The 24,022-nt window shown below is 48.2% G+C and overlaps 1 protein-coding gene across 3 annotated transcripts in view; it reads right to left on the reverse strand.

The window, feature by feature from the left end:
* Positions 1-24,022, reverse strand: part of SMARCAL1 (SWI/SNF related, matrix associated, actin dependent regulator of chromatin, subfamily a like 1) — a 183,744-nt gene that overhangs the window by 134,107 nt on the left and 25,615 nt on the right. For all 3 annotated transcript variants that reach the window (XM_063933956.1, XM_063933957.1, XM_063933958.1), the window contains one exon: positions 14,726-15,494. In XM_063933956.1, coding sequence (XP_063790026.1) covers positions 14,726-15,455 — 730 coding nt within the window. In that variant the 5' untranslated portion in view covers positions 15,456-15,494. The remainder of the gene's footprint in view (positions 1-14,725; positions 15,495-24,022) is intronic.

Below are 24,022 nucleotides of genomic sequence, written 5' to 3' on the forward strand. Positions count from 1 at the left end.
GAGGAATCCCAACACTACGTTGAGATCCCACGGTGCCACTGGAGGCACACAAGGGCTGTATATGCAATACTCCCTTGACAAACGTCTGGACTTCAGGAACTGAAGCCAATTCTTTCTGGAAGAAAATCTATAGGGCCGAAACTTGAACCTTAATGGACCCCAATTTGAGGCTCATAGACACTCCTGTTTGCAGGAAGTGCAGAAATCGACCTAGTTGAAATTTTTTCGTGGGGCCTTCCTGGCCTCACCCACGCAACATATTTTTACCACATGTGGTGATAACGTTGTGCGGTCACCTCCTTCCTGGCTTTGACCAGGGTAGGTATGACCTCTTCCGGAATGCCTTTTCCCTTAGGATCCGGCGTTCAAACCGCCATGCCGTCAAACGCAGTCGCGGTAAGTCTTGGAACAGACAAGGTCCCTGCTGGAGCAGGTCCTTTCTTAAAGGCCGATGCCACGGTTCCTCTTGGAACAGACATGGTACTTGCTGAAAGCAAATCCCTTCTTAGCTCCCGAGGCCATTAGTCCTCTGTGAGCATCTCTTGAAGTTCCGGTTACCAAGTCCCTCTTGGCCAATCCGGAGCCACGAGTATAGTTCTTACTCCTCTATGTCTTATAATTCTCAATACCTTGGTTATGAGAAGCAGAGGAGGGAACACATACACCGACTGTTACACCCACGGTGTTACCAGGACGTCCACAGCTATCGCCTGAAGGTCTCGTGACCTGGCGCAATACCTGTCCCATTTTTTGTTCGGGCGGGACGCCATCATGTCCACCTTTGGTCTTTCCCAACGGTTCACAATCATGCGGAAAACTTCCCGATGAAGTTCCCACTCTCCCGGGTGGAGGTCGTGCCTGCTGAGGAAGTCTGCTTCCCAGTTGTCCACTCCCGGAATGAACACTGCTGACAGTGCTATCACATGATTTTCCGCCTAGCGAAAAATCCTTGCAGTTTTGCCACTGCCCTCCTGCTTCTTGTGCCGCCCTTTCTGTTTACGTGGGCGACTGCCGTGATGTTATCCCACTGGATCAATACCGGCTGACCTTGAAGCAGAGGTCTTGCTAAGCTTAGAGCATTATAAATTTGCTCTTAGCTCCAGTATATTTATGTGGAGAGAATTCTCCAGACTTGATCACACTCCTTGTGTGACTGCTCCCCAGCCTCTCAGGCTGGCCTCCGTGGTCACGAGCATCCAATCCTGAATGCCGAATCTGCGGCCCTCTAGAAGATGAGCACTCTGTAATCACCACAGGAGAGACACCCTTGTCCTTGGATATAGGGTTATCCGCTGATGCATCTGAAGATGCGACCCGGACCATTTGTCCAGCAGATCCCACTGAAGAGTTCTTGCGTGAAATCTGCCGAATGGAAGCGCTTCGTAATAAGCCACCATTTTTACCAGGACTCTTGTGCAATGATGCACTGACACTTTTCCTGGTTTTAGGAGGATCCCGATTAGCTCGGATAACTCCCTGGCTTTCTCCTCTGGGAGAAACACCTTTTCCTGGACTGTGTCCAGAATCATCCCTAGGACCAGCAGACGTGTCGTCGGAACAACTGCGGTTTTGGAATATTTAGAATCCACCTGTGCTGTCGTAGAACTACTTGAGATAGTGCTACTCCGACCTCCAACTGTTCTCTGGACCTTGTTCTTATCAGGAGGTCGTCCATTTTCTTTGAAGACGAATCCTCCTTTCGGTCATTACCTTGGTAAGGACCCGGGGTGCCTTGGACAATCCAACGGCATCGTCTTGAAACTGATAGTGACAGTTCTGTACCACGAACCTGAGGTACCCTTGGTGAGAAAAGGCAAATTTTGGGACATGGAGGTAAGCATCCCTGATGTCCCGGGACACCATATAGTCCCCTTGTTCTTTGCTATCACTGCTCTGAGTGACTCCATCTGGATTTGAACCCTTGTAAGTGTTCAAATTTTTCAGATTGAGAATAGGTCTCACCTAGCCTTCAGTACCACCATATAGTGTGGAGTAATACCCCTTTCCTTGTTGTCGGAGGGGTAATTTTATTATCACCTGCTGGGAATACAGCTTGTGAATTGTTTTCAATACTGCCTCCCTGTCGGAGGGAGACATTGGTACAGCAGACTACAGGAACCTGCGAGGGGGGAAACCTCTCGACATTCCAATCTGTACCCCTTGGATACTACGTGTAGGATCCAGGGGTCCTGTACGGTCCCAGCGTCATGCTGAGAACTTGGTAGAAGCGGTGGAGGGCTTCTGTTCCTGGGAATGGGCTGCCTGCTGCAGTCTTCTTCCCTTTCCTCTATCCCTGGGCAGATATGACTCTTATAGGGGCGAAAGGACTGAGGCTGAAAAGACGGTGTCTTTTTCTGCAGAGATGTGACTTAGGGTAAAAAACGGTGGATTTTCCAGCAGTTGCCCTGGCCACCAGGTCCCATGGACCGACCCCAAATAACTCCTCCCCTTTATACGGCAATACATCTTTGTGCCGTTTGGAATCTGCATCACCTGACCACTGTCGTGTCCATAAACATCTTCTTGCAGATATGGACATCGCATTTACTCTTGATGCCAGAGTGCAAATATCCCTCTGCGCATCTCGCATATATAGAAATGCATCCTTTAAATGCTCTATAGTCAATAAAATACTGTCCCTGTCAAAGGTATCAATATTTTTAGTCAGGGAATCCGACCAAGCCACCTCAGCTCTGCACATCCAGGCTGAGGCGATCGCTGGTCGCAGTATAACACCAGCATGTGTGTGTATACTTTTTAGGATATTTTTCAGCCTCCTATCATCTGGCTCCTTAAGTACGGCCCTATCCGTAGATGGTACCGCCACTTGTTCTGATAAGCGTGTGAGCGCCTTATCCACCCTGAGGGGTGTTTCCCACCGCGCCTTAACTTCTGGCGGGAAAAGGTATACCGCCAATAATTTTCTATCGGGGGAAACCCACGCATCATCACACACTTCATTTAATTTATCTGATTCAGGAAAAACTACAGGTAGTTTTTTCACCTCACATATAATACCCTTTTTTGTGGTACTTGGAGTATCAGAAATATGTAACACCTCCTTCATTGCCCTTAACGTGTGGCCCTAAAAGAAAATACGTTTGTTTCTTCACCGTCGACACTGAAATCAGTGTCCGTGTCTGGGTCTGTGTCGACCGACTGAGGTAAATGGGCATTTTACAGCCCCTGACGGTGTTTGAGACGCCTGGACAGATACTAATTTGTTCGCCGGCCCTCTCATGTCGTCAACCGGCTTGCAGCGTGTTGACATTGTCACGTAATTTCCATAAATAAGCCATCAATTCCGGTGTCGACTCCCTAGAGAGTGACATCACCATTACAGGCAATTTGCTCCGCCTCCTCACCAATATTTTCCTCATACATGTCGACACACACGTACCGACATACAGCACACACATAGGGAATGCTCTGATAGAGGACAGGACCCACTAGCCCTTTGGGGAGACAGAGGGAGAGTTTGCCAGCACACACCAAAACGCTATAATTATCCAGGGACAACCTTTATATAAGTGTTCCTCCCTTATAGCATTTTAATATATATACATATCGCCAAATCAGTGCCCCCCCTCTCTGTTTTAACCCTGTTTCTGTAGTGCAGTGCAGGGGAGAGCATGGGAGCCTTCCCACCAGCCTTTCTGTGAGGGAAAATGGCGCTGTGTGCTGAGGAGAATAGGCCCCGCCCCCTTTTCGGCGGGCTTCTTCTCCGGAGTTTTAGATATCTGGCAGGGGTTAAATACATCCATATAGCCTCAAGGGCTATATGTGATGTATTTTTCGCCATACAGGTATTATACATTGCTGCCCAGGGCGCCCCCCCCCAGCGCCCTGCACCCTCCGTGACCGCTGTGTGAAGTGTGCTGACAACAATGGCGCACAGCTGCAGTGCTGTGCGCTACCTGATGAAGACTGAGAGTCTTCTGCCGCCTGGTTCCGGACCTCTTCATCTTCAGCGTCTGCAAGGGGGGTCGGCGGCGCGGCTCCGGGACGAACCCCAGGGCGAGCCCTGTGTTCCGACTCCCTCTGGAGCTATGTCCAGTAGCCTAAGAATCCAATCCATCCTGCACGCAGGTGAGTTGAAAATCTCTCCCCTAAGTCCCTCGATGCAGTGAGCCTGTTGCCAGCAGGACTCACTGAAAATAAAGAACCTAAAAACTTTTTCTAAGTAACTCTTTAAGAGAGCCACCTAGATTGCACCCTTCTCGGCCGGGCACAAAAACCTAACTGAGGCTTGGAGGAGGGTCATAGGGGGAGGAGCCAGTACACACCATGTGATCCTAAAAGCTTGCTTTTGTGCCCTGTCTCCTGCGGAGCCGCTATTCCCCATGGTCATGACGGAGTCCCCAGCATCCACTAGGACGTTAGAGAAAAATGTGAAAAACTCATGTCGACCTTTAGACCTGTCAACCTAGAAACCCTGTCGACCTTCCATCCATGTCGACCTAGTGACTGTCGACCTATAGTGGTCGACCTAAACATTGTCAACCTAGATACTGTCGATTTTCAGACCGGATCCCATCTAGCCATGCCTCTTTTCTACCCACAGTACTTCCTGCCCCTAAATCCCTCCTTTCCCACCAGTACTGCCACAGCTGCTATCTACAATTAACCCCTAACTACTCCCAGCACTGCCTGCCACTAGCCACCCCAACACTGTTTCAACTGCTGTCTAAACTTACCCTCTCCCTACCCCCAGCGCTGCATGCCTTTACAGCCCCACTCTACTCCCAGCTCTGCCCCAACTTCTCCCTGCTTCTGCCCCAACTGCTACTTGCTTTTTTACCCCTCTATCCTAAATGCCACCTGGCTCCCGCACAGTCCCAACTGCAGCCTTCCCTCACCCCTCATAAAGTGTGATGGGACCTAGAAACGGTGGAGTAGGACTCCAATTTTTTATAGGGAGGGGTCCCTAGGACCCACAATTTTTTTTCACTCAGCGCGATCACTGCTGGGATATCATCCCCTTAATAGAAGCCACCCACTGGGGTTCGGATTCAGAAGGCTGAGACAGTATATTGAATTCCTGAGTACATGGAATAGACTCCTCTGGAGAAGATACATACTCTGCAGCACAAGACACAGAGTCCCTGGACATTGTAATGTGAGATATATAACATAAACACACACACACACAGGAAAATGTCAGACACAGTTTCCCCCAAGTACCTTCAGAGAGACACAGAGTTCAGGAGCCAGCACACACAGCGCCCAGTAGGCAGTTATAATAAGAGCCTGGCGCTGACTGAGAAACCTTAATGGATTACTCAGTTAATGTTGTAAGTAAAACAAACACTCTACCCCCTTCTACACCCCCTGGTAGCGTACAGGATAGCTGGAGTGATGTGGAGGGTCAGCGCTCCATGTTAGCGTGTCTGTGTTAGATCTGCAGGGAGAAAATGGCGCTGAAGAGTGTAGGATCTGCTCTGAGGAGAAGCTCCGCCCCCTTGTAATGGCGCGTCTTCCCGCACTTTTAAATCTTTATACTGGCCTGAGGTAATAAACGCTGGCAGTAGACAGAGTCCCCTAGCTGTGACCGGCTCCTCTGGGCACATTTTCTAAACTGAGTCTGGTAGAAAGGGCATAGAGGGAGGAGACCTTGCCCTACAGTCACGGAGACCAGTCGCAGCTACTGTGAGATGGCGCTCAGCATCTCAGTCAGGGAGTAAGGGAGAGTGTGAGGCAGCTCCAGGGCGGGAACACCAGCAGTAGATGGCGCCCGGAGCTGGGGGAGGGGCTACAGGTTAAGTGCCTTATCCCATATGCTGGTCCTCACCACCTGGTACTATGGAGCATTATTAAACATGGATAATGTATTATCCGACCTGTGCTCTCCTGCCCTGGTGGATATAGTGGGGTCCCTGTACAGCCACAGTGTCCACGCCAGCGTTGCGGTCGGTCTCCAGAGACCGCGACTGGAACGCAATTTAATGGTGGGTCCAGCCTCTTACCGCCTCCCTTAGTAGCAGCCACTCGATCCAGGAGAGCGTCTGCGGTGGTGCGTCTAGGAACCGGAGTGTCTACGCTGCACGTACCCATGTACAGAGCCAGCGGGAGTATGCAACGCCACTGGGGAGGTGATGGAGCCGCAGCACAGCAGGTCACACTGACATATGAAGTGCTGCAACCCTTGAAGTCTTCTAATAGCTTTTTCAGGGCTGCCTGCGCAGTCTTCCCTGTTAAGTGACCTGCGTATGCAGGCACCAACTCTAAAACTGAGCTCACAGTGCCTGGAGGTGTGGTTATATAAAGGAGGCCCCGCAATGCATCCTGGGACAGTCTAAAGCTTTAGCATGTTGGTGCCTCTGGATCAAGATCCATCTCTACACCCCGATGTTTTCCCTGTGGAAGATAGTGTACACCGCTGCAGAAATCTAAGATAGGTATTGTCCAAACAGACTCCATGTTGAAAAGGCAAAACATGTTACTTTATGCAGTACACCTTTAAGTATTCAAAACACAAGAAATAGTCTCATGTAACCAAGTAGATTGTTTTGTTAACTTCATAGTATTGGAATGCATAGAACCTTCACTACACCCAGAAATAATGAGAGAATCGATAAGGAGGTGTTCACCAGATGTAGTATGATGTACCCCAACACATAGCTCACACACATCTTAGAAGTAGCAATAAGATAAGAGATTTTTTGTATAATGAGCCTTATGTATCCAATTAATTGTATGACTCACAAAAATTCTACGCATGCATTTGTTTATTAAGAAAGAATATAATGTTTGACATCACGCAAAATAAACTAGAGACTGCCTGACGGGATTGCTGTGAATGTGTCTGTACTCTCCCAGCGCTGAAACTTATGGAACTTCTGACACACACATAGTACTCTGGTCGCCAGTGATCCAAGAGAGTTATATAATTTAGATCTATCAGGGAAAACTACTTTAATAAGACTAGTAGCAATATTTATGTCTCTAAAAGATACTCTGAGGGGGTATTCAAATTACAAATGAAAATACATCGATTTTTCCCAATGTTTCACCTGTATTTTTTTTTATAGGCTATCCAATTTGGTCCCCTGTAAAAAAAAATACATTGTCTCCCGAAAACACACTGGTTCAGTGATTCTGTGTGTTTTCGGTAGAAAAATACCAGGTTTTGGGTGAAAACAGGGCTGTTTATGGGAATCCCCAATAAGCCGCGTCTAGCGCCAGCTTATCGGGGCAAATAGAATAGCCCCCGGCAAGACAATTAGCTGCGGTAATTAACTGCGGCTAATTGGATATCCCCTAATTGTAGATTCAATATAATGTCTTAGTTCCTTTATCAATACATGCCAACTGATCAGCCACATATAATTATTATCCTATTTTAGTAACTGTGACCAGATGACCTCGCTCTACCAAGTAATCACGGATTTTTGATCCACTGACTTAAACTAAAAATTTACAAGATCAAATTCCCATAGAGAGGGAAAAGGAAGGAGAAACCAGGTATGATTGAAGTGCACTCAACCCAATTATCATTTTTTTGATGTAGTCATTGTAAACAGAAATGTATATCCACAGCAGTAATATTGAATAAAGGCTTAAATGCCCATTGACCTTAATTAATATTGAAAAATTATTGTTATCATGGGACTTAAATATGTCCTTTATTAATTTTTGAGTGAAGTATTAAAATCCAAAAGAAACTAAATGTAATAAAGAATAAACAAATTGTGAATAAAGATTTCAAAACAAAGCATGTGTCAATCCCTTTATGGGGTATATGCAATTCCGGGCGAATTGCGGCACTTTTTCGCCCGTTTTTAAATTCGACCGTCGAATTCCGGCAGGTGGGTGCCGGAATTCGACATATTCAATAAAAAACGAATTCGACAGTCCCGCTGTCGAAAAACGGCCGATTTGACGGATTTTGATTAGATTTTTAAAAATGTTTAAAAACGGTACAAAAACCCGAAACAAAATTGCGTGCGGTCCCCCCTCCTAAGCATAACCAGCCTCGGGCTCTTTGAGCCGGTCCTGGTTGCCAAAATACGGGGGAAAAAATGACAGGGGATCCCCTGTATTTTAACAACCAGCACCGGGCTCTGCGCCTGGTCCTGGTGCAAAAAATACGGGGGACAAAAAGAGTAGGGGTCCCCCGTATTTTTTGTACCAGCACCGGGCTCCAATAGCTGGACAGATAATGCCACAGCCGGGGGTCACTTTTATACAGCGCCCTGCGGCAGTGGCATTAAATACCCAACTAGACACCCCTGGCCGGGGTACCCTGGAGGAGTGGGGACCCCTTCAATCAAGGGGTCCCCCCCCCCAGCCACCCAAGGGCGAGGGGTGAAGCCCGAGGCTGTCCCCCCCATCCAAGGGCTGCGGATGGGAGGCTGATAGCCTTGTTGAAAATGTAAAAATATTTTGTTTTTTGCAGAAGAACTACAAGTCCCAGCAAGCCTCCCCCGCAAGCTGGTACTTGGAGAACCACAAGTACCAGCATGCGGGGGGGAAACGGGCCCGTTGGTACCTGTAGTTCTACTGCAAAAAAAATACCCAAATAAAAACAGGACACAGAGACCGTGAAAGTATAACTTTATTACATACATGCCGACACACATACTTACCTATGTTGACACGCCGACTCTGGCCACGTCTCCAATGTCGACGTCCGGGGTACCTGAAAATAAAATTATACTCACCTGGTCCAGTGTCCGGTTCTTTTATTGTAACCCACGTACTTGGCAAAACAAAAAAACGCATTTACCCGAACCAGACGGACTGAAAGGGGTCCCATATTTACACATGGGACCCCTTTCCCTGAATGCAGAGACCCCCCGTGACTCCTGTCACAGAAGGTCCCTTCAGCCAATCAGGAAGCGCCACTTCATGGCACTCTCCTGATTGGCTTTGCGAGTCTGAGCTGGCAGACAGCGCATCGCACAGCTCCCTCCATTAGTTTCAATGGTGGGAACTTTGCGGTCAGCGGTGGGGTTACCCGCGGTCCGCGGGTGACCTCACCGCTGACCGCAAAGTTCCCACCATTGAAGATAATGGAGGGGACTGTGCGATGCGCGTCTGACAGCTCAGACGCGGAAAGCCAATCGTGGCGCTTCCTGATTGGCTGAAGGGACCTTCTGTGACAGGAGTCACGGGGGGTCTCTGCATTCGGGGAAAGGGGTCCCATGTGTAAACATGGGACCCCTTTCAGTCCGTCTGGTTCGGGTAAATGCGTTTTTTTGTTTTGCCAAGTACGTGGATTACAATAAAAGAACCGGACACTGGATCAGGTGAGTATAATTTTATTTTCAGGTACCCCGGACGTCGACATTGGAGACGTGGCCAGTCGGCGTGTCAACATAGGTATGTGTGTCGGCATGTATGTAATAAAGTTATACTTTCACGGTGTCTGTGTCCTGTTTTTATTTGGGTATTTTTTTTGCAGAAGAACTACAGGTACCAACGGGCCCGTTTCCCCCCCGCATGCTGGTACTTGTGGTTCTCCAAGTACCGGCTTGCGGGGGAGGCTTGCTAGGACTTGAAGTTCTTCTGCAAAAAAAACAATATTCTTACATTTTCAACAAGGCTATCAGCCTCCCATCCGCAGCCCTTGGATGGGGGGGGGACAGCCTCGGGGTTTACCCCTGGCCCTTGGGTGGCTGGGGGGGGGGACCCCTTGATTGAAGGGGTCCCCATTCCTCCAGGGTACCCCGGCCAGAGGTGACTAGTTGGGTATTTAATGCCACGGCCGCAGGGCGCTGTATAAAAGTGACCCCCGGCTGTGGCATTATCTGTCCAGCTAGTGGAGCCCGGTGCTGGTACAAAAAATACGGGGGACCCCTACTCTTTTTGTCCCCCGTATTTTTTGCACCAGGACCAGGCGCAGAGCCCGGTGCTGGTTGTTAAAATACGGGGGATCCCCTGTCATTTTCCCCCCCGTATTTTGGCAACCAGGACCGGCTCAAAGAGCCCGAGGCTGGTTATGCTTAGGAGGGGGGACCCCACGCATTTTTTTTCCTGATTTTTATCCCATTCCATTAAAATATATATATATATATATATATATATATATATATATATATATATATTATTTTTTTTTTACAAATATATAAATAATACTTGTGCCTCCTAAATAGACAAACCAAGTACCTAATCCCTTCTAATATAAATAGATATGCTATTACCAATAAAAAAAACACACAAAAAAACAAGTTTTTAAATTTTTTTATTAGATTCCGCCAGCAAAGTGTGGCGGATTGAAAATGACGAATTTACTGTCTAAAAGCACTGTTGTCGAATTTACAATCTTCAATTGAATATACTTTTGTCGAAATGCCGCATTTGTACCATTGCAGAAATGTCGAATTTGACAAATGTCGAATTTCAAAAAGTCGAATTTGGAATGGCCGTTTTTTTGACGAAAAGTACTGAATTGCATTGTCGATTTTTTTTGGGGGGCGAAAATGTCCCGTTTTTCGACATTTTCGGGAATTCGACCGCAATTGCATATACCCTATATGTTTTCTTGTGTTTTTTATAAATGCATAAACATGCAAGTATAAATGTACTGCACTGTATCAGTGATATTTTATTATGAGACCAATAATTTACGTGTCAACTGGAGCTATATGCCATATATCACAGAGGGAAAAAATATTAGCTAGTTATTACCGTATATACTCGAGTATAAGCCGACTTTTTCAGCACTTTTTTTTGTGCTGAAAAAGCCACCTCGGCTTATACTCGAGTCAGTGACAGGCAGAGGCAGAGCAGTGTGAAGGAGGGACACGGAGCGCACAGCGCGCGGCTCTCCTGTGTCCCTCCTGCATCTCCGGCGGCAGCAGCGGCGGTTCTATTACAGGAAGTACCCGTTCGTGACCTCTGATCACGAACCGGCACTTCCTTTAATAGACCCGCCGCGGCCGCCGAAGATGCAGGAGGGACACAGGAGAGGCGCGTGCTGTGCGCTTCGTGTCCCTCCAGAAGACAGCGCGGGATCGACGGAGGGGTAAGTAACAACACTGTGGGGCATACCTGGCACTTGGGGAGGGAACGTATCTGGCATCATGAGGGGGCGTATCTGGCAGCACTGTGGGGGCATATCTGGCAGCACTGTGGGGGCATATCTGGCAGCACTGTGGGGGCATATCTGGCAGCACTGTGGGGGCATATCTGGCAGCACTGTGGGGGCATAACTGGCAGCACTGTGGGGGCATATCTGGCAGCACTGTGGGGGCATATCTGGCAGCACTGTGGGGGCATATCTGGCAGCACTGGCAGCACTGTGGGGGCATATCTGGCAGCACTGTGGGGGCATAACTGGCAGCACTGTGGGGGCATATCTGGCAGCACTGTGGGGGCATATCTGGCAGCACTGTGGGGGCATATCTGGCAGCACTGTGGGGGCATATCTGGCAGCACTGTGGGGGCATATCTGGCAGCACTGTGGGGGCATAACTGGCAGCACTGTGGGGGCATATCTGGCAGCACTGTGGGGGCATATCTGGCAGCACTGTGGGGGCATATCTGGCAGCACTGTGGGGGCATATCTGGCAGCACTGTGGGGGCATATCTGGCAGCACTGTGGGGGCATAACTGGCAGCACTGTGGGGGCATAACTGGCAGCACTGTGGGGGCATATCTGGCAGCACTGTGGGGGCATATCTGGCAGCACTGTGGGGGCATATCTGGCAGCACTGTGGGGGCATATCTGGCAGCACTGTGGGGGCATATCTGGCACTATGAGGGCATATCTGGCACTGAGGGCTGTGTACGGCTAGAGCTGCATTTCCCACCCTAGGCTTATACTCGAGTCAATAAGTTTTCCCAGGTTTTTGTGGTAGAATTAGGTGCCTCGGCTTATATTCGGGTCGACTTATACTCGAGTATATACGGTAAGTCACAAACTTGTTACATGGAATTGTTTCCTAGTGATTGCATATGGTAACAGAGTCTCTACATCCGCCCTTCAGGATATGAGTGTAGTGCAGAGGTTCCCAAACTTTTTTGAATGACGGCACCCTAGAGTATTAGTTTTTTTTTTCACGGCACCCCTAGGCCAAAAGTTTCTCTTTGAGAAATTTAGAAAGAAATATTGACTGGAGTAAATTTTGTTTATGTGTCATCCATAGGTTCAGTTATGTGGTGAGGGACAAGATTTGCTTCTGTTTGTCCACATATATTATTACTGACAGCCACCAGCACTTGTTTTTACCTATTACATTGACAATTAATAGTTGGAATTGGTCATAGACCACCAACCCAGGGCACCCCTGCAAGGGTCCCGAGGCACCCCAGGGTGCCACGGCACACAGTTTGGGAACCACTGGTGTAGTGAGTTCTGTGTAGCATAATACTGCATGAATGAAACAATGTTGCTAATTATGTGACTATTGTATTGTATCAAAGAACACCACGCTATATAGCCAGACTAGCAATGTTACATACACAGGGAGAACTAGTGGGGTCATAAAAACACTTCAATGATATAAATATGCGTCTGACTCACAATTATGTATCTATGTAGGTTAGTTTCTAACTTTTAATGTAAATTCACAATATTAAACTGCCTTATTTTTTTTATGGCCCACTAGTTCTCCCTGTATCCAGGCAGTGTATGGAACATTCAATATTACTGCTGTGGATATACATCTCTGTTTAAAATGACTACATCAAAAAATTGATAATCGGGCTGAGTGCACTTCAATCATACCTGTTTTCTCCTTCCTTTTCCCTCTCTATGGGAATTTGATCTTGTAGCCGTACCCAAACCAGTTGGTAGCACCTGTCTGCAGAGGCGTTATTAGGGTTTTCGGAGCCCAGCGCAAGATGGAAAATGCCCCCCCCCCCCCCCCGCACCAAAAGAAGCATGTGCGCGCGGCAGAAAAATGGGCGTGGCCACACACCAGAAGGGGTCTGGCCACGCACCAGAAGGGGTGTGGCCACTGAAAATGCCCCACAGTGCCAGTTACAATGCCCCACAGTGCCAGTTACAATGCCCCACAGTGCCAGTTACATTGCCCCACAGTGCCAGTTACATTGCCCCACAGTGCCAGTTACAATGCCCCACAGTGCCAGTTACATTGCCCCACAGTGAGAGTTACATTGCCCCACAGTGCCAGTTACATTGCCCCACTGTGCCAGATACGTGTCCCACTGTGCCAGATACATGCCTCACTGCGCCAGATACATGCCCCACTGCGCCAGATACATGCCCCACTGCGCCAGATACATGCCCCACTGTGCTCCCCCCCCCCCTGGTCACTCACCGCTTGTGGCTCGCCTCTGATATGTGAGGGGAGGAGAGCGCAGCGCCTCTCCTTCCCCTCACTGCTCCAGGTCTCCGGCGGCTGTGTGGCTCCGGGTCGCTAGCCAATCAGAGCTCGAGGACCGGCAGCCAATCAGGAGCCGGTCCGCAAGCTCTGATTGGCTAACGCCGCCGGAGACCGGACACACACAGCGCTGCTGGCAGCGGCGGTGAGGGGAGGGAGAGACGCTGCGCTCTCCTCCCCTCACATTTCGGCGTGACGGGGGCGAGTGGGGCATGATGCCTTGGCCGCCGGCGTCGCCCTCCTCTCCTGGGCCTGCCAAGGCGCACAGGGCACGTGCCCCATTCGCCCTACCCTAGTTACGCCTCTGCCTGTCTGAGCCTTCAACCTCCGTTCACATATACATATGTGAATTCCCAAATATAAGGGTTTAAACAGAGACAATGGAAGGCACCCCAATTTTGTCATATACATACGATTAACTTATCTTGGGGCGGGTCACTTTCCAGACCTGGTGGGAGTGTCTCTCTGCCTTACCAGTGTTGAAACCTCCAGATTAAACTAAAATGTATAAATCCTTGGAGAGTAATTAATTGCATGGTGATAAAGTACCAGACAATCAGCTCCTAACTGCCATGTTACAGGCTGTGTTTGAAAAGTAAATGACAGGAGCTGATTGGTTGGTACTTTATCACTGTGCAATTTAACACTCTCCAAGGCTTGAAAAATCAGGACCTTAGAATGTTAAGGATTCCCTCTTATCATCAGTAACCACGTTACTGACTGCAGTCACACAGTGCGGGTAACTTGCTGCTTCTACGCCGACAGTTGGAAACACTTACTTCTGGATATGCGTGGACAACAGCTCCTGAACTTTGTAAACTAATTCCCCCAGGTTCCTTACTCTGGATCAATCTGCACTCAGCTTGGAGACACTGGGCTCAAACTAAAACAGCCAGAAAACAGAATAGCATTTTGCGCTATTCTGGCGGTCACAAGATACAGAAAATGAGTCTTAAAGGAAAGATGTTTATTGCTCAATGTCTTGAAAAAACAATTGCCCTTGCAGATGGTACTTGGGGAACAGGTGTATTACCAACCTTCGCAATATAAAGATCCACAGGTGACCTGGAAACCACGAACTGTTTGAGAACCACTGGTCTAGGATCACAAACGGTCACAATCTCCTCACTGACTTAAATACAACTAAAACCTACATAAAACAGTGACCATATTCTACCTGCTGCTAACATCTACACCACTTACTACACCCACTCACCACCTGATATGCACACTGCCTTGGATTCATATCTGTCTGTGCCTCTACTCTGACCATCGAGCCAAACTACTGTAGTACGGTCCTGTTTCTAGTTAATTAGTCTGTGAGACGTTCACATTAAATAACGACATTTTAAGAAAACCTTCATTTATAATAACGTAGTCGGTCAGTCAGATCAGCAGTATGGTATAAATAGAAAATCATGTAGCGCACTTACCATAGTTTTTGCTGGGAATAGTTTTGAACAAGGAGATGATTTTTGCATTGTATCCTACTTCAACCCGGAATCGCCCCTCTGTGTGTTTGGCACACTTCCCTTTTGTTGCAGATGCAATTCTTTTAGGGAGAGCTGCATCTAAGGCACTACCACTACCCACCTTCTCTCTCCCTTCCGTCACTGCCTTGTTATCAGTAGGCACAAGGGGCTTGGCATTGGTTGCCGTACCATAAAACTGAGAAACGTTTGTTGCATTCTTTACATGTCCAATGCCGGCTATAACTTTTCCAGAACCAGAATGCACTTCAGAAAACTGGGATGAGTTACTGGCTGGTATAAGAGCCGTTTGTACATCTGTAGTCATATTACTGACAAGATGGTTATTGGCACCCAGAGAGTGGGCCTGTGCCGTTACCACATTGCTATTTGTTTGGAATGTTCTACCAGATGAGTTCACACCAACATTTTCAGGTCTTGGAGAGGTGTCTTTAAAACTACTGCTATGTCCAACTTCTTTACTTGTTAATGGTTTACTGAAACCTTGCTGCCTGTCCTGCAGCAGATTCTTCCCCAGCCGCTGTACATTTGAAGACTGAGTGTCAGAAAAGACAGACGCATTCTGCTTAATTCCATTCTTCTCGGCAGCAAGTCTCTCTGCTCTCCTAGCTAATGCTTTCTGTCTATTCTCTTCAATCTTTCTCTTCTGCTCCTCTGTAAGACAGGCTGACATCTTCTCCGATTAGCCCTTACTGCAATTACCTGTCACAAACTGGAAGACAAGAGATCTTAGCACTTGTGCACATAGCTAACTGAGGTGTTATCTGCTATTAATCTAAATATTGAAGATACTGTAACTGTATTACAATTTTAGGATGTGGCAAACAAAATCAATTAACAGTATTTTACCCTTGAGGAACACTTCTATACCTCATTTCCAAGAGAAACTTTCACTAGAGGTTATATATTTCATTATTACATAGAAATTGGCATACCGCACATAGGGGGTTGTTAAGGTTTGTTAGCAAACCACAAAAGCAAGCAATTGGGCAAAACCATGTTGCACTACGTGGGGCAGATATAACATGTGTAGAGAGAGTTAGATTTGGGTGGGTTATGTTTTTACTGTGCATGGTAAATAGTGGTTACTTAATTTTTACACTGCAATTTAGATTTCAGTTTGAACACACCTCACCCAAATCTAACTCTCTCTGCACATTATATCTGCGCCCACCTGCAGTGCAAAATGATTTTGCCCAGTTGCTTGCTTTTTTTGGTTTGCTAAGAAATTTGAATAAGGCCCATAACGTGTATGACATTCTATAAATAGCATGCTAAATATCTTATGTACAGCAGAAGGAGTGTAGATGGGTCAACACTGCAAAAGTACAAAAAGGGAACATAAAAATAGGTTTAAGGTACAGGAACAGTTACTGTATACTGGGTATAAGGATTTATTATGCAAGGACAGTAGAGCATGTTGTGTTGTGTGACATGAGTTCTGTGTTTCAGTACTGGTCTACAAAGCTGTTCAGTTATGTTGTATTTGAGAAAAAGGGAATGTCCTCTTTCATATTACTATAATGTATGAGACAGTGAGGTTGTCGACAGTTCAAGAAAAATCAGGAGGGAAGGTGACTCTAGATGGAGGGAAGACAAAGAGTTCGGTTATAGCCATGTTGAGCTTGAGAAAGCACACGGACATCCAGGAGGAGATGACAGAGAGGCAACAAGAAACCCGAGAGAGGTCAGGAGATGAGAGTAAAAGTCAAGTGTCGTCGGCACAGAGCTGATATTGAAGTCCAAAAGAGCTAATGAGTTAAACCTAAGGAGGAGGTGTAGAAAGAGAAGAGCAAATGGCCAAAGTCAGATACCTGCAGGAGGGGATGTGATCCAGGGGACAGGTAGAGGGGGAAGATCATATGAAATGGGAGTGGAATGTATCGCCGGCGGTGAGGCGGAAAGAGCAAAAGAGGAGTTGGCTGAAGGGAGGGCAAGGGCAGCAGAAGAGAGTTGGGAGGAGGAGATTCATGACACATTGCCTCCTTTTTCACTTCCAAAATCGAGGCTAAGTCAGCTGCAGAGAGGGAATGTGTTGAATGTGGCAAAGAGGTGGCGGGTATTGGAGGACTGTGAAGAGAGGAGTGGTTGTTAGCAAGGGAGATGTCGGAACTGTAGCAAGAGAAGATGAACTTGTAGTGGTGGAAGTCCGCCTAGTATTGAGAATTCCTCCAGCGGCTTTCAGAGATATGTGAGCATTTTTGAAGGAGCCATATGAATATGGAGTGCCAAGGTTGGGTTTTGGGCATTGGGGGCGATGTGAGAGATGAGAAGAGAGTGAAGGAGAGGAGATGGTGGTCAAAGATTGGGAAGGGAGAGTTGAAGTCTGAGAGTGCACATAGATGGGTGAAGACAAGGTCAAGGCAGGGCACGAGACAGTGGTTGGGGGAGGAGGTCCATTGAGAAAGGCCAAAAGAGGAAACAAAAAGTTTTGTGGATACTGGGTCACTGGGGATGTCAGTGGGGTTGGTAAAGTTGCCTAGGATGATGGAGGGGAGGTCTGAGAAGAGGTAGTGGGGAAGCCAGGCAGCAATGTTATTAAGGGATTGGGAAGTGGGGACAGGGGGACCATAGATGACTGAGACACGGAGATGGATGGGGTAAAAAAGCTGGAAAGAGTGAACTTCAAAGGAGAAGAAAGAAAGGGAGGGCTTAAGGGGGAATGACCCGAAAGTAACAATTGAGGGATAAGCAGGATGCCCACCCCACCACCAGGGCAATCATTAAGCTTGATGAAATGGGTGAAGGAGAGGCTCCCATAATTGAGAGCAGAGGGGGAAGCAGTGTCTGAGAATGAAAGCCAGATTTCAGTGATAGCAAGCAGGTGAAGAGAAGGAGGTTATGGATACCGGGCAGTTTATTGCAGATGGATCTGGAATTCCTTTAAGCAGGGTTGGCTGGTTTAAGCCAAATGTTTTTTGTTTTGTTCTTTGTTTTTTATTAAACCCCTCCTTTTTTTTTATTATTATGCTGCGACTACAGGCAAGTTCTTTAAAATTATTCCACATTCTTGTTGCTTGTAGTCTTCATTGGAGTGAGCTGAACCAATTCAGTAAATTCACACTCCACAAACTCCTCCCCTAGCAATCCTATAGGACAGGAGAAAACCTGCAATTAACATTCTCAATCTTAAAAGGTAAACAACTCCCAGAAATTAAAGAGGCAATACACAGCGAAACACCTCATGGCTTAATCTTCTGTATGTTTATTTCAATTCAAAAGCTTCAGCCTTAAGGTGGCCATACACTAAGCCGAGGTATTGCATGCAGCCTTGCATTTAATACCTCGGCAACTCCCCGCCGGCGGCTATATTGTATCCAATACATTGCATGCAGTCATTTTACATACGATGTTTCACATGCAATCCCATTCACTACTCCAGGATACGATGAATCCTTGGTGCAGCAGTGACAATCTCCGGATCTGATCCAATGCGATGAGCACAGGACCGCACATCGGATTGGAATTGCAAGTAAATGACACACAATTTTACACTTTTCACAAGATTTATTGGCATGATGGGTCAAAATCATGTAGAAAAGGGCCAAATCGTACTAGTGTGGAAGGAAGACAGCAAGGAAATGGTCTATGGCGCTAAGGTGAGTGGTGTATAATTAATAAGTGTAAAATTCTGTAAATCAGCAGCCACCCGGAGCTGGAGATGCCGAATCCAGACAAACAGAAACACAAATAAATATTCCAGGTGGCGCTTACAAGTACAGAAAACAATTAGACATGTTAAAAAAATTTAAAAAATAAGATTTCTCTAACGTCCTAGTGGATGCTGGGGACTCCGTAAGGACCATGGGGAATAGACGGGCTCCGCAGGAGACAGGGCACTTTAAGAAAGAATTAGGACTACTGGTGTGCACTGGCTCCTCCCTCTATGCCCCTCCTCCAGACCTCAGTTAGAATCTGTGCCCGGCCGAGCTGGGTGAACTTTAGTGAGCTCTCCTGAGCTTGCTAATAAGAAAGTATTTTGTTAGGATTTTTTATTTTCAGAGAGATCTGCTGGCAACAGGCTCTCTGCTACGTGGGACTGAGGGGAGAGAAGCAGACCTACTAACTGCGGATAGGTCATGCTTCTTAGGCTACTGGACACCATTAGCTCCAGAGGGATCGAACACAGGAACGCACCCTTGGTCGTCCGATCCCGGAGCCGCGCCGCCGTCCCCCTCGCAGAGCAAGAAGCCGGTGTGTGAAGCAAGAAGACTTCAAAAGCGGCGGCAGAAGACTCCAGTCTTCATATGAGGTAGCGCACAGCACTGCAGCTGTGCGCCATTGCTCCCACATCAAACCCACACACTCCGGTCACTGTAGGGTGCAGGGCGCAGGGGGGGCGCCCTGGGCAGCAATTAAGTACCTCTTGGCATAAAAGGGCATATATACAGTTGGGCACTGTATATATGCATGAGCCCCCGCCATTATTTTACACAAAATCGCGGGACAGAAGCCCGCCGCTGAGGGGGCGGGGCTTCTTCCTCAGCACTCACCAGCGCCATTTTCTCTCCACAGCTCCGCTGAGAGGAAGCTCCCCAGGCTCTCCCCTGCAGATTCACGGTAGAAAGAGGGTAAAAAGAGAGGGGGGCACATAAATTTAGCGCAATATCAGTATATACAGCAGCTACTGGGTAAACACTAAGTTACTGTGTAATTCCTGGGTCATATAGCGCTGGGGTGTGTGCTGGCATACTCTCTCTCTGTCTCTCCAAAAGGCCTTGTGGGGGTTCTGTCCTCAAATAGAGCATCCCCTGTGTGTGTGGTGTGTCGGTACGCTTGTGTCGACATGTTTGACGAGGAAGGCTATGTGGAAGCAGAGCAGGTGCAGATGAATGTGGTGTCTCCGCCGACGGCGCCGACACCTGATTGGATGAATATGTGGAAGGTGTTAAATGATAATGTAAACTCCTTGCATAAAAGGTTGGATAAAGCTGATGCCTTGGGACAGTCAGGGTCCCAACCCATGCCTGATCCTACAGCGCAGAGGCCGTCAGGGTCTCAGAAGCGCCCACTATCCCAAATTGTTGACACGGAAATCGACACGGATTCTGACTCCAGTGTCGATGGCGATGATGCAAAGTTGCAGCCTAAAATGGCTAAAGCCCTCCGCTACATGATTATAGCAATGAAGGATGTATTGCACATCTCAGAGGAAAACCCTGTCCCTGCCAAGAGGGTTTATATGTTTGGGGAGAAAAGGCAAGAAGTGACTTTTCCCCCTTCACATGAGTTAAATGAGTTATGTGAAAAAGCTTGGGATTCTCCTGATAGGAAAATGCAGATTTCCAAACGGTTACTTATGGCGTATCCTTTCCAGCCAACGGACAGGTTACGTTGGGAATCCTCCCCTAGGGTAGACAAAGCTTTGACACGCTTATCTAAGAAGGTAGCCCTGCCGTCACAGGATACGGCCGCCCTAAAAGATCCTGCGGATAGAAAGCAGGAAGGTATCCTGAAGTCCGTTTATACACATTCAGGTACCCTACTAAGGCCGGCAATTGCGTCGGCCTGGATGTGTAGTGCTGTAGCAGCATGGACAGATACTCTGTCTGAGGAGCTTGATACCTTGGACAAGGATACTATATTGCTGACCCTGAGGCATATAAAAGACGCTGTCCTATACATGAGGGATGCCCAGAGAGACATTTGCCTACTGGGCTCTAGAATAAATGCAATGTCAATTTCTGCCAGAAGGGTCCTGTGGACTCGGCAATGGACAGGTGATGCCGACTCAAAAAAGTACATGGAGGTTTTACCTTACAAGGGTGAGGAATTGTTTAGGAACGGTCTCTCGGACCTAGTTTCCACAGCTTCGGCTGGGAAGTCAAATTTTTTGCCATATATTCCCTCACAACCTAAGAAAGCACCGTATTACCAAATGCAGTCCTTTCGATCACAAAGAGGCAAGAAAGTCAGAGGTGCGTCCTTTCTTGCCAGAGGCAGGTGTAGAGGAAAGAAGCTGCACTAGTTCCCAGGAACAGAAGTCCTCCCCGGCTTCCACTAAATCCACTGCATGACGCTGGGGCTCCACAGGTGGAGCCAGGAGCGGTGGGGGCGCGTCTCCGAAATTTCAGCCACCAGTGGGTTCGCTCACAGGTGGATCCCTGGGCTATACAGATTGTGTCTCAGGGATACAAGCTGGAATTCGAAGTGATGCCCCCTCACCGTTACCTCAAATCGGCCCTGCCAGCTTCCCCCATAGAAAGTGAAGTAGTGTTAGCGGCAATTCACAAGTTATATCTCCAGCAGGTGGTGGTAACGGTTCCCCTCCCTCAACAGGGAAGGGGTTACTATTCCACAATGTTTGTGGTTCCGAAACCGGACGGTTCGGTGAGACCCATATTGAATTTAAAATCCCTGAACATTTACCTGAAAAGGTTCAAGATGGAATCGCTCAGGGCGGTCATTGCAAGCCTGGAAGAGGGGGATTTTATGGTGTCTCTGGACATAAAGGATGCTTACCTGCATGTCCCCATTTATCCACCTCATCAGGAGTACCTCAGATTTGTGGTACAGGACTGTCATTACCAATTCCAGACATTGCCGTTTGGTCTGTCCACGGCACCGAGAATATTTACCAAGGTAATGGCAGAAATGATGGTGCTTCTGCGAAAGCAAGGAGTTACAATTATCCCATACTTGGACGATCTCCTCATAAAGGCGAGGTCCAGAGAGCAGTTGCTGATCAGCGTAGCACACTCTCGGGAGGTGTTACAACAGCACGGCTGGATTCTGAATATTCCAAAGTCGCAGCTGATTCCTACGGCGAGTCTGCCCTTCCTGGGCATGATTCTGGACACAGACCAGAAGAAGGTGTTTCTCCCGGAGGAGAAGGCCCAGGAGCTCGTGACTCTGGTCAGAGACCTCTTAAAACCAAAACAGGTGTCGGTGCATCTATGCACGCGAGTCCTGGGAAAGATGGTGGCATCATACAAAGCCATTCCCTTCGGCAGGTTCCATGCGAGGACCTTTCAGTGGGATCTGTTGGACAAGTGGTCCGGATCGCATCTTCAGATGCATCGGCTGATCACCCTATCCCCCAGGGCCAGGGTGTCTCTTCTGTGGTGGCTGCAGAGTGCTCACCTTCTCGAGGGCCGCAGGTTCGGCATACAGGACTGGGTCCTGGTGACCACGGATGCAAGCCTCCGAGGGTGGGGTGCAGTCACTCAGGGAAGAAACTTCCAGGGGCTGTGGTCAAGTCAAGAGACTTGTCTGCACATCAATATCCTGGAACTAAGGGCCATATACAACGCCCTGAGTCAAGCGGAGCCTCTGCTTCGCAACCAACCGGTGCTGATTCAGTCAGACAACATCACCGCAGTGGCTCATGTAAACCGCCAGGGCGGCACAAGAAGCAGGGTGGCAATGGCAGAAGCCACCAGAATTCTTCGCTGGGCGGAGAATCACGTGCAAGCACTGTCAGCAGTGTTCATTCCGGGAGTGGACAACTGGGAAGCAGACTTCCTCAGCAGGCACGAACTCCACCCGGGAGAGTGGGGACTTCATCAAGAAGTCTTCACACAGATTACAAATCGATGGGAACTGCCACAGGTGGACATGATTGCATCCCGCCTCAACAAAAAGCTACAAAGGTATTGCGCCTGGTCAAGGGACCCTCAGGCGATAGCTGTGGACGCACTAGTGACACCGTGGGTGTTCCAGTCGGTTTATGTGTTTCCTCCTCTTCCTCTCATACGCAAGGTGCTGAGAATCGTAAGAAAAAGAGGAGTGAGAACAATACTCATTGTTCCGGATTGGCCAAGAAGGGCTTGGTATCCGGAACTGCTAGAAATGCTCACAGAGGACCCATGGCCTCTGCCTCTCAGACAGAATCTGTTGCAACAGGGGCCCTGTCTCTTCCAAGACTTACCGCGGCTGCGTTTGACGGCATGGCGGTTGAACGCCGGATCCTAGCGGAAAAAGGCATTCCGGATGAGGTTATTCCTACGCTGATAAAGGCTAGGAAGGACGTGACAGCAAAACATTATCACCGTATATGGCGAAAATATGTTGCTTGGTGTGAGGCCAGGAAGGCCCCTACAGAGGAATTTCAACTGGGACGTTTCTTTCACTTCCTACAGGCGGGAGTGACTATGGGCTTAAAATTAGGGTCCATTAAGGTCCAGATTTCGTCCCTATCCATTTTCTTTCAAAAGGAACTGGCTTCCCTTCCTGAAGTTCAGACGTTTGTAAAGGGAGTGCTGCATATTTAGCCCCCTTTTGTGCCAGCAGTGGCACCTTGGGATCTTAACGTGGTGTTGAGTTTCCTGAAATCTCACTGGTTTGAGCCACTTAAGACCGTGGAGTTAAAATATCTCACATGGAAAGTGGTCATGCTATTGGCCTTAGCTTCGGCTAGGCGTGTGTATGAGTTGGCGGCTTTGTCGTGTAAAAGCCCCTATCTGGTTTTCCATATGGACAGGGCAGAGTTACGGACTCGTCCGCAATTTCTGCCGAAGGTGGTGTCATCCTTTCATTTGAACCAACCTATTGTGGTGCCTGCGGCTACTCGTGACTTGGAGGTTTCCAAGTTACTAGATGTAGTCAGGGCTTTGAAGATTTATGTAGCCAGAACGGCTGGAGTCAGGAAAACTGACTCGCTGTTTACCCTGTATGCATCCAACAAGCTGGGTGCTCCTGCTTCAAAGCAAACTATTGCTCGCTGGATCTGTAACACGATTCAGCAGGCTCATTCTGCGGCTGGATTGCCGCATCCAAAATCAGTAAAAGCCCATTCCACAAGGAAGGTGGGCTCTTCTTGGGCGGCTGCCCGAGGGGTCTCGGCATTACAGCTTTGCCGAGCAGCTACTTGGTCGGGTTCAAACACCTTTGCAAAGTTCTACAAGTTTGATACCCTGGCTGAGGAGGACCTTGAGTTTGCTCATTCGGTGCTGCAGAGTCATCCGCACTCTCCCGCCCGTTTGGGTGCTTTGGTATAATCCCCATGGTCCTTACGGAGTCCCCAGCATCCACTAGGACGTTAGAGAAAATAAGATTTTACTTACCGGTAAATCTATTTCTCGTAGTCCGTAGAGGATGCTGGGGACTCCGTAAGGACCATGGGAAATAGACGGGCTCCGCAGGAGACATGGGCACTTTAAGAAAGAATTTGGATTCTGGTGTGCTCTGGCTCCTCCCTCTATGTCCCTCCTCCAGACCTCAGTTAAAGAAACTGTGCCCGGAAGAGATGACAGTACAAGGAAAGGATTTTGGGAATCCAGGGTAAGACTCATACCAGCC

Source organism: Pseudophryne corroboree, chromosome 7 (assembly GCF_028390025.1).
Source record: "Pseudophryne corroboree isolate aPseCor3 chromosome 7, aPseCor3.hap2, whole genome shotgun sequence".
Lineage (NCBI taxonomy): Eukaryota > Metazoa > Chordata > Amphibia > Anura > Myobatrachidae > Pseudophryne > Pseudophryne corroboree.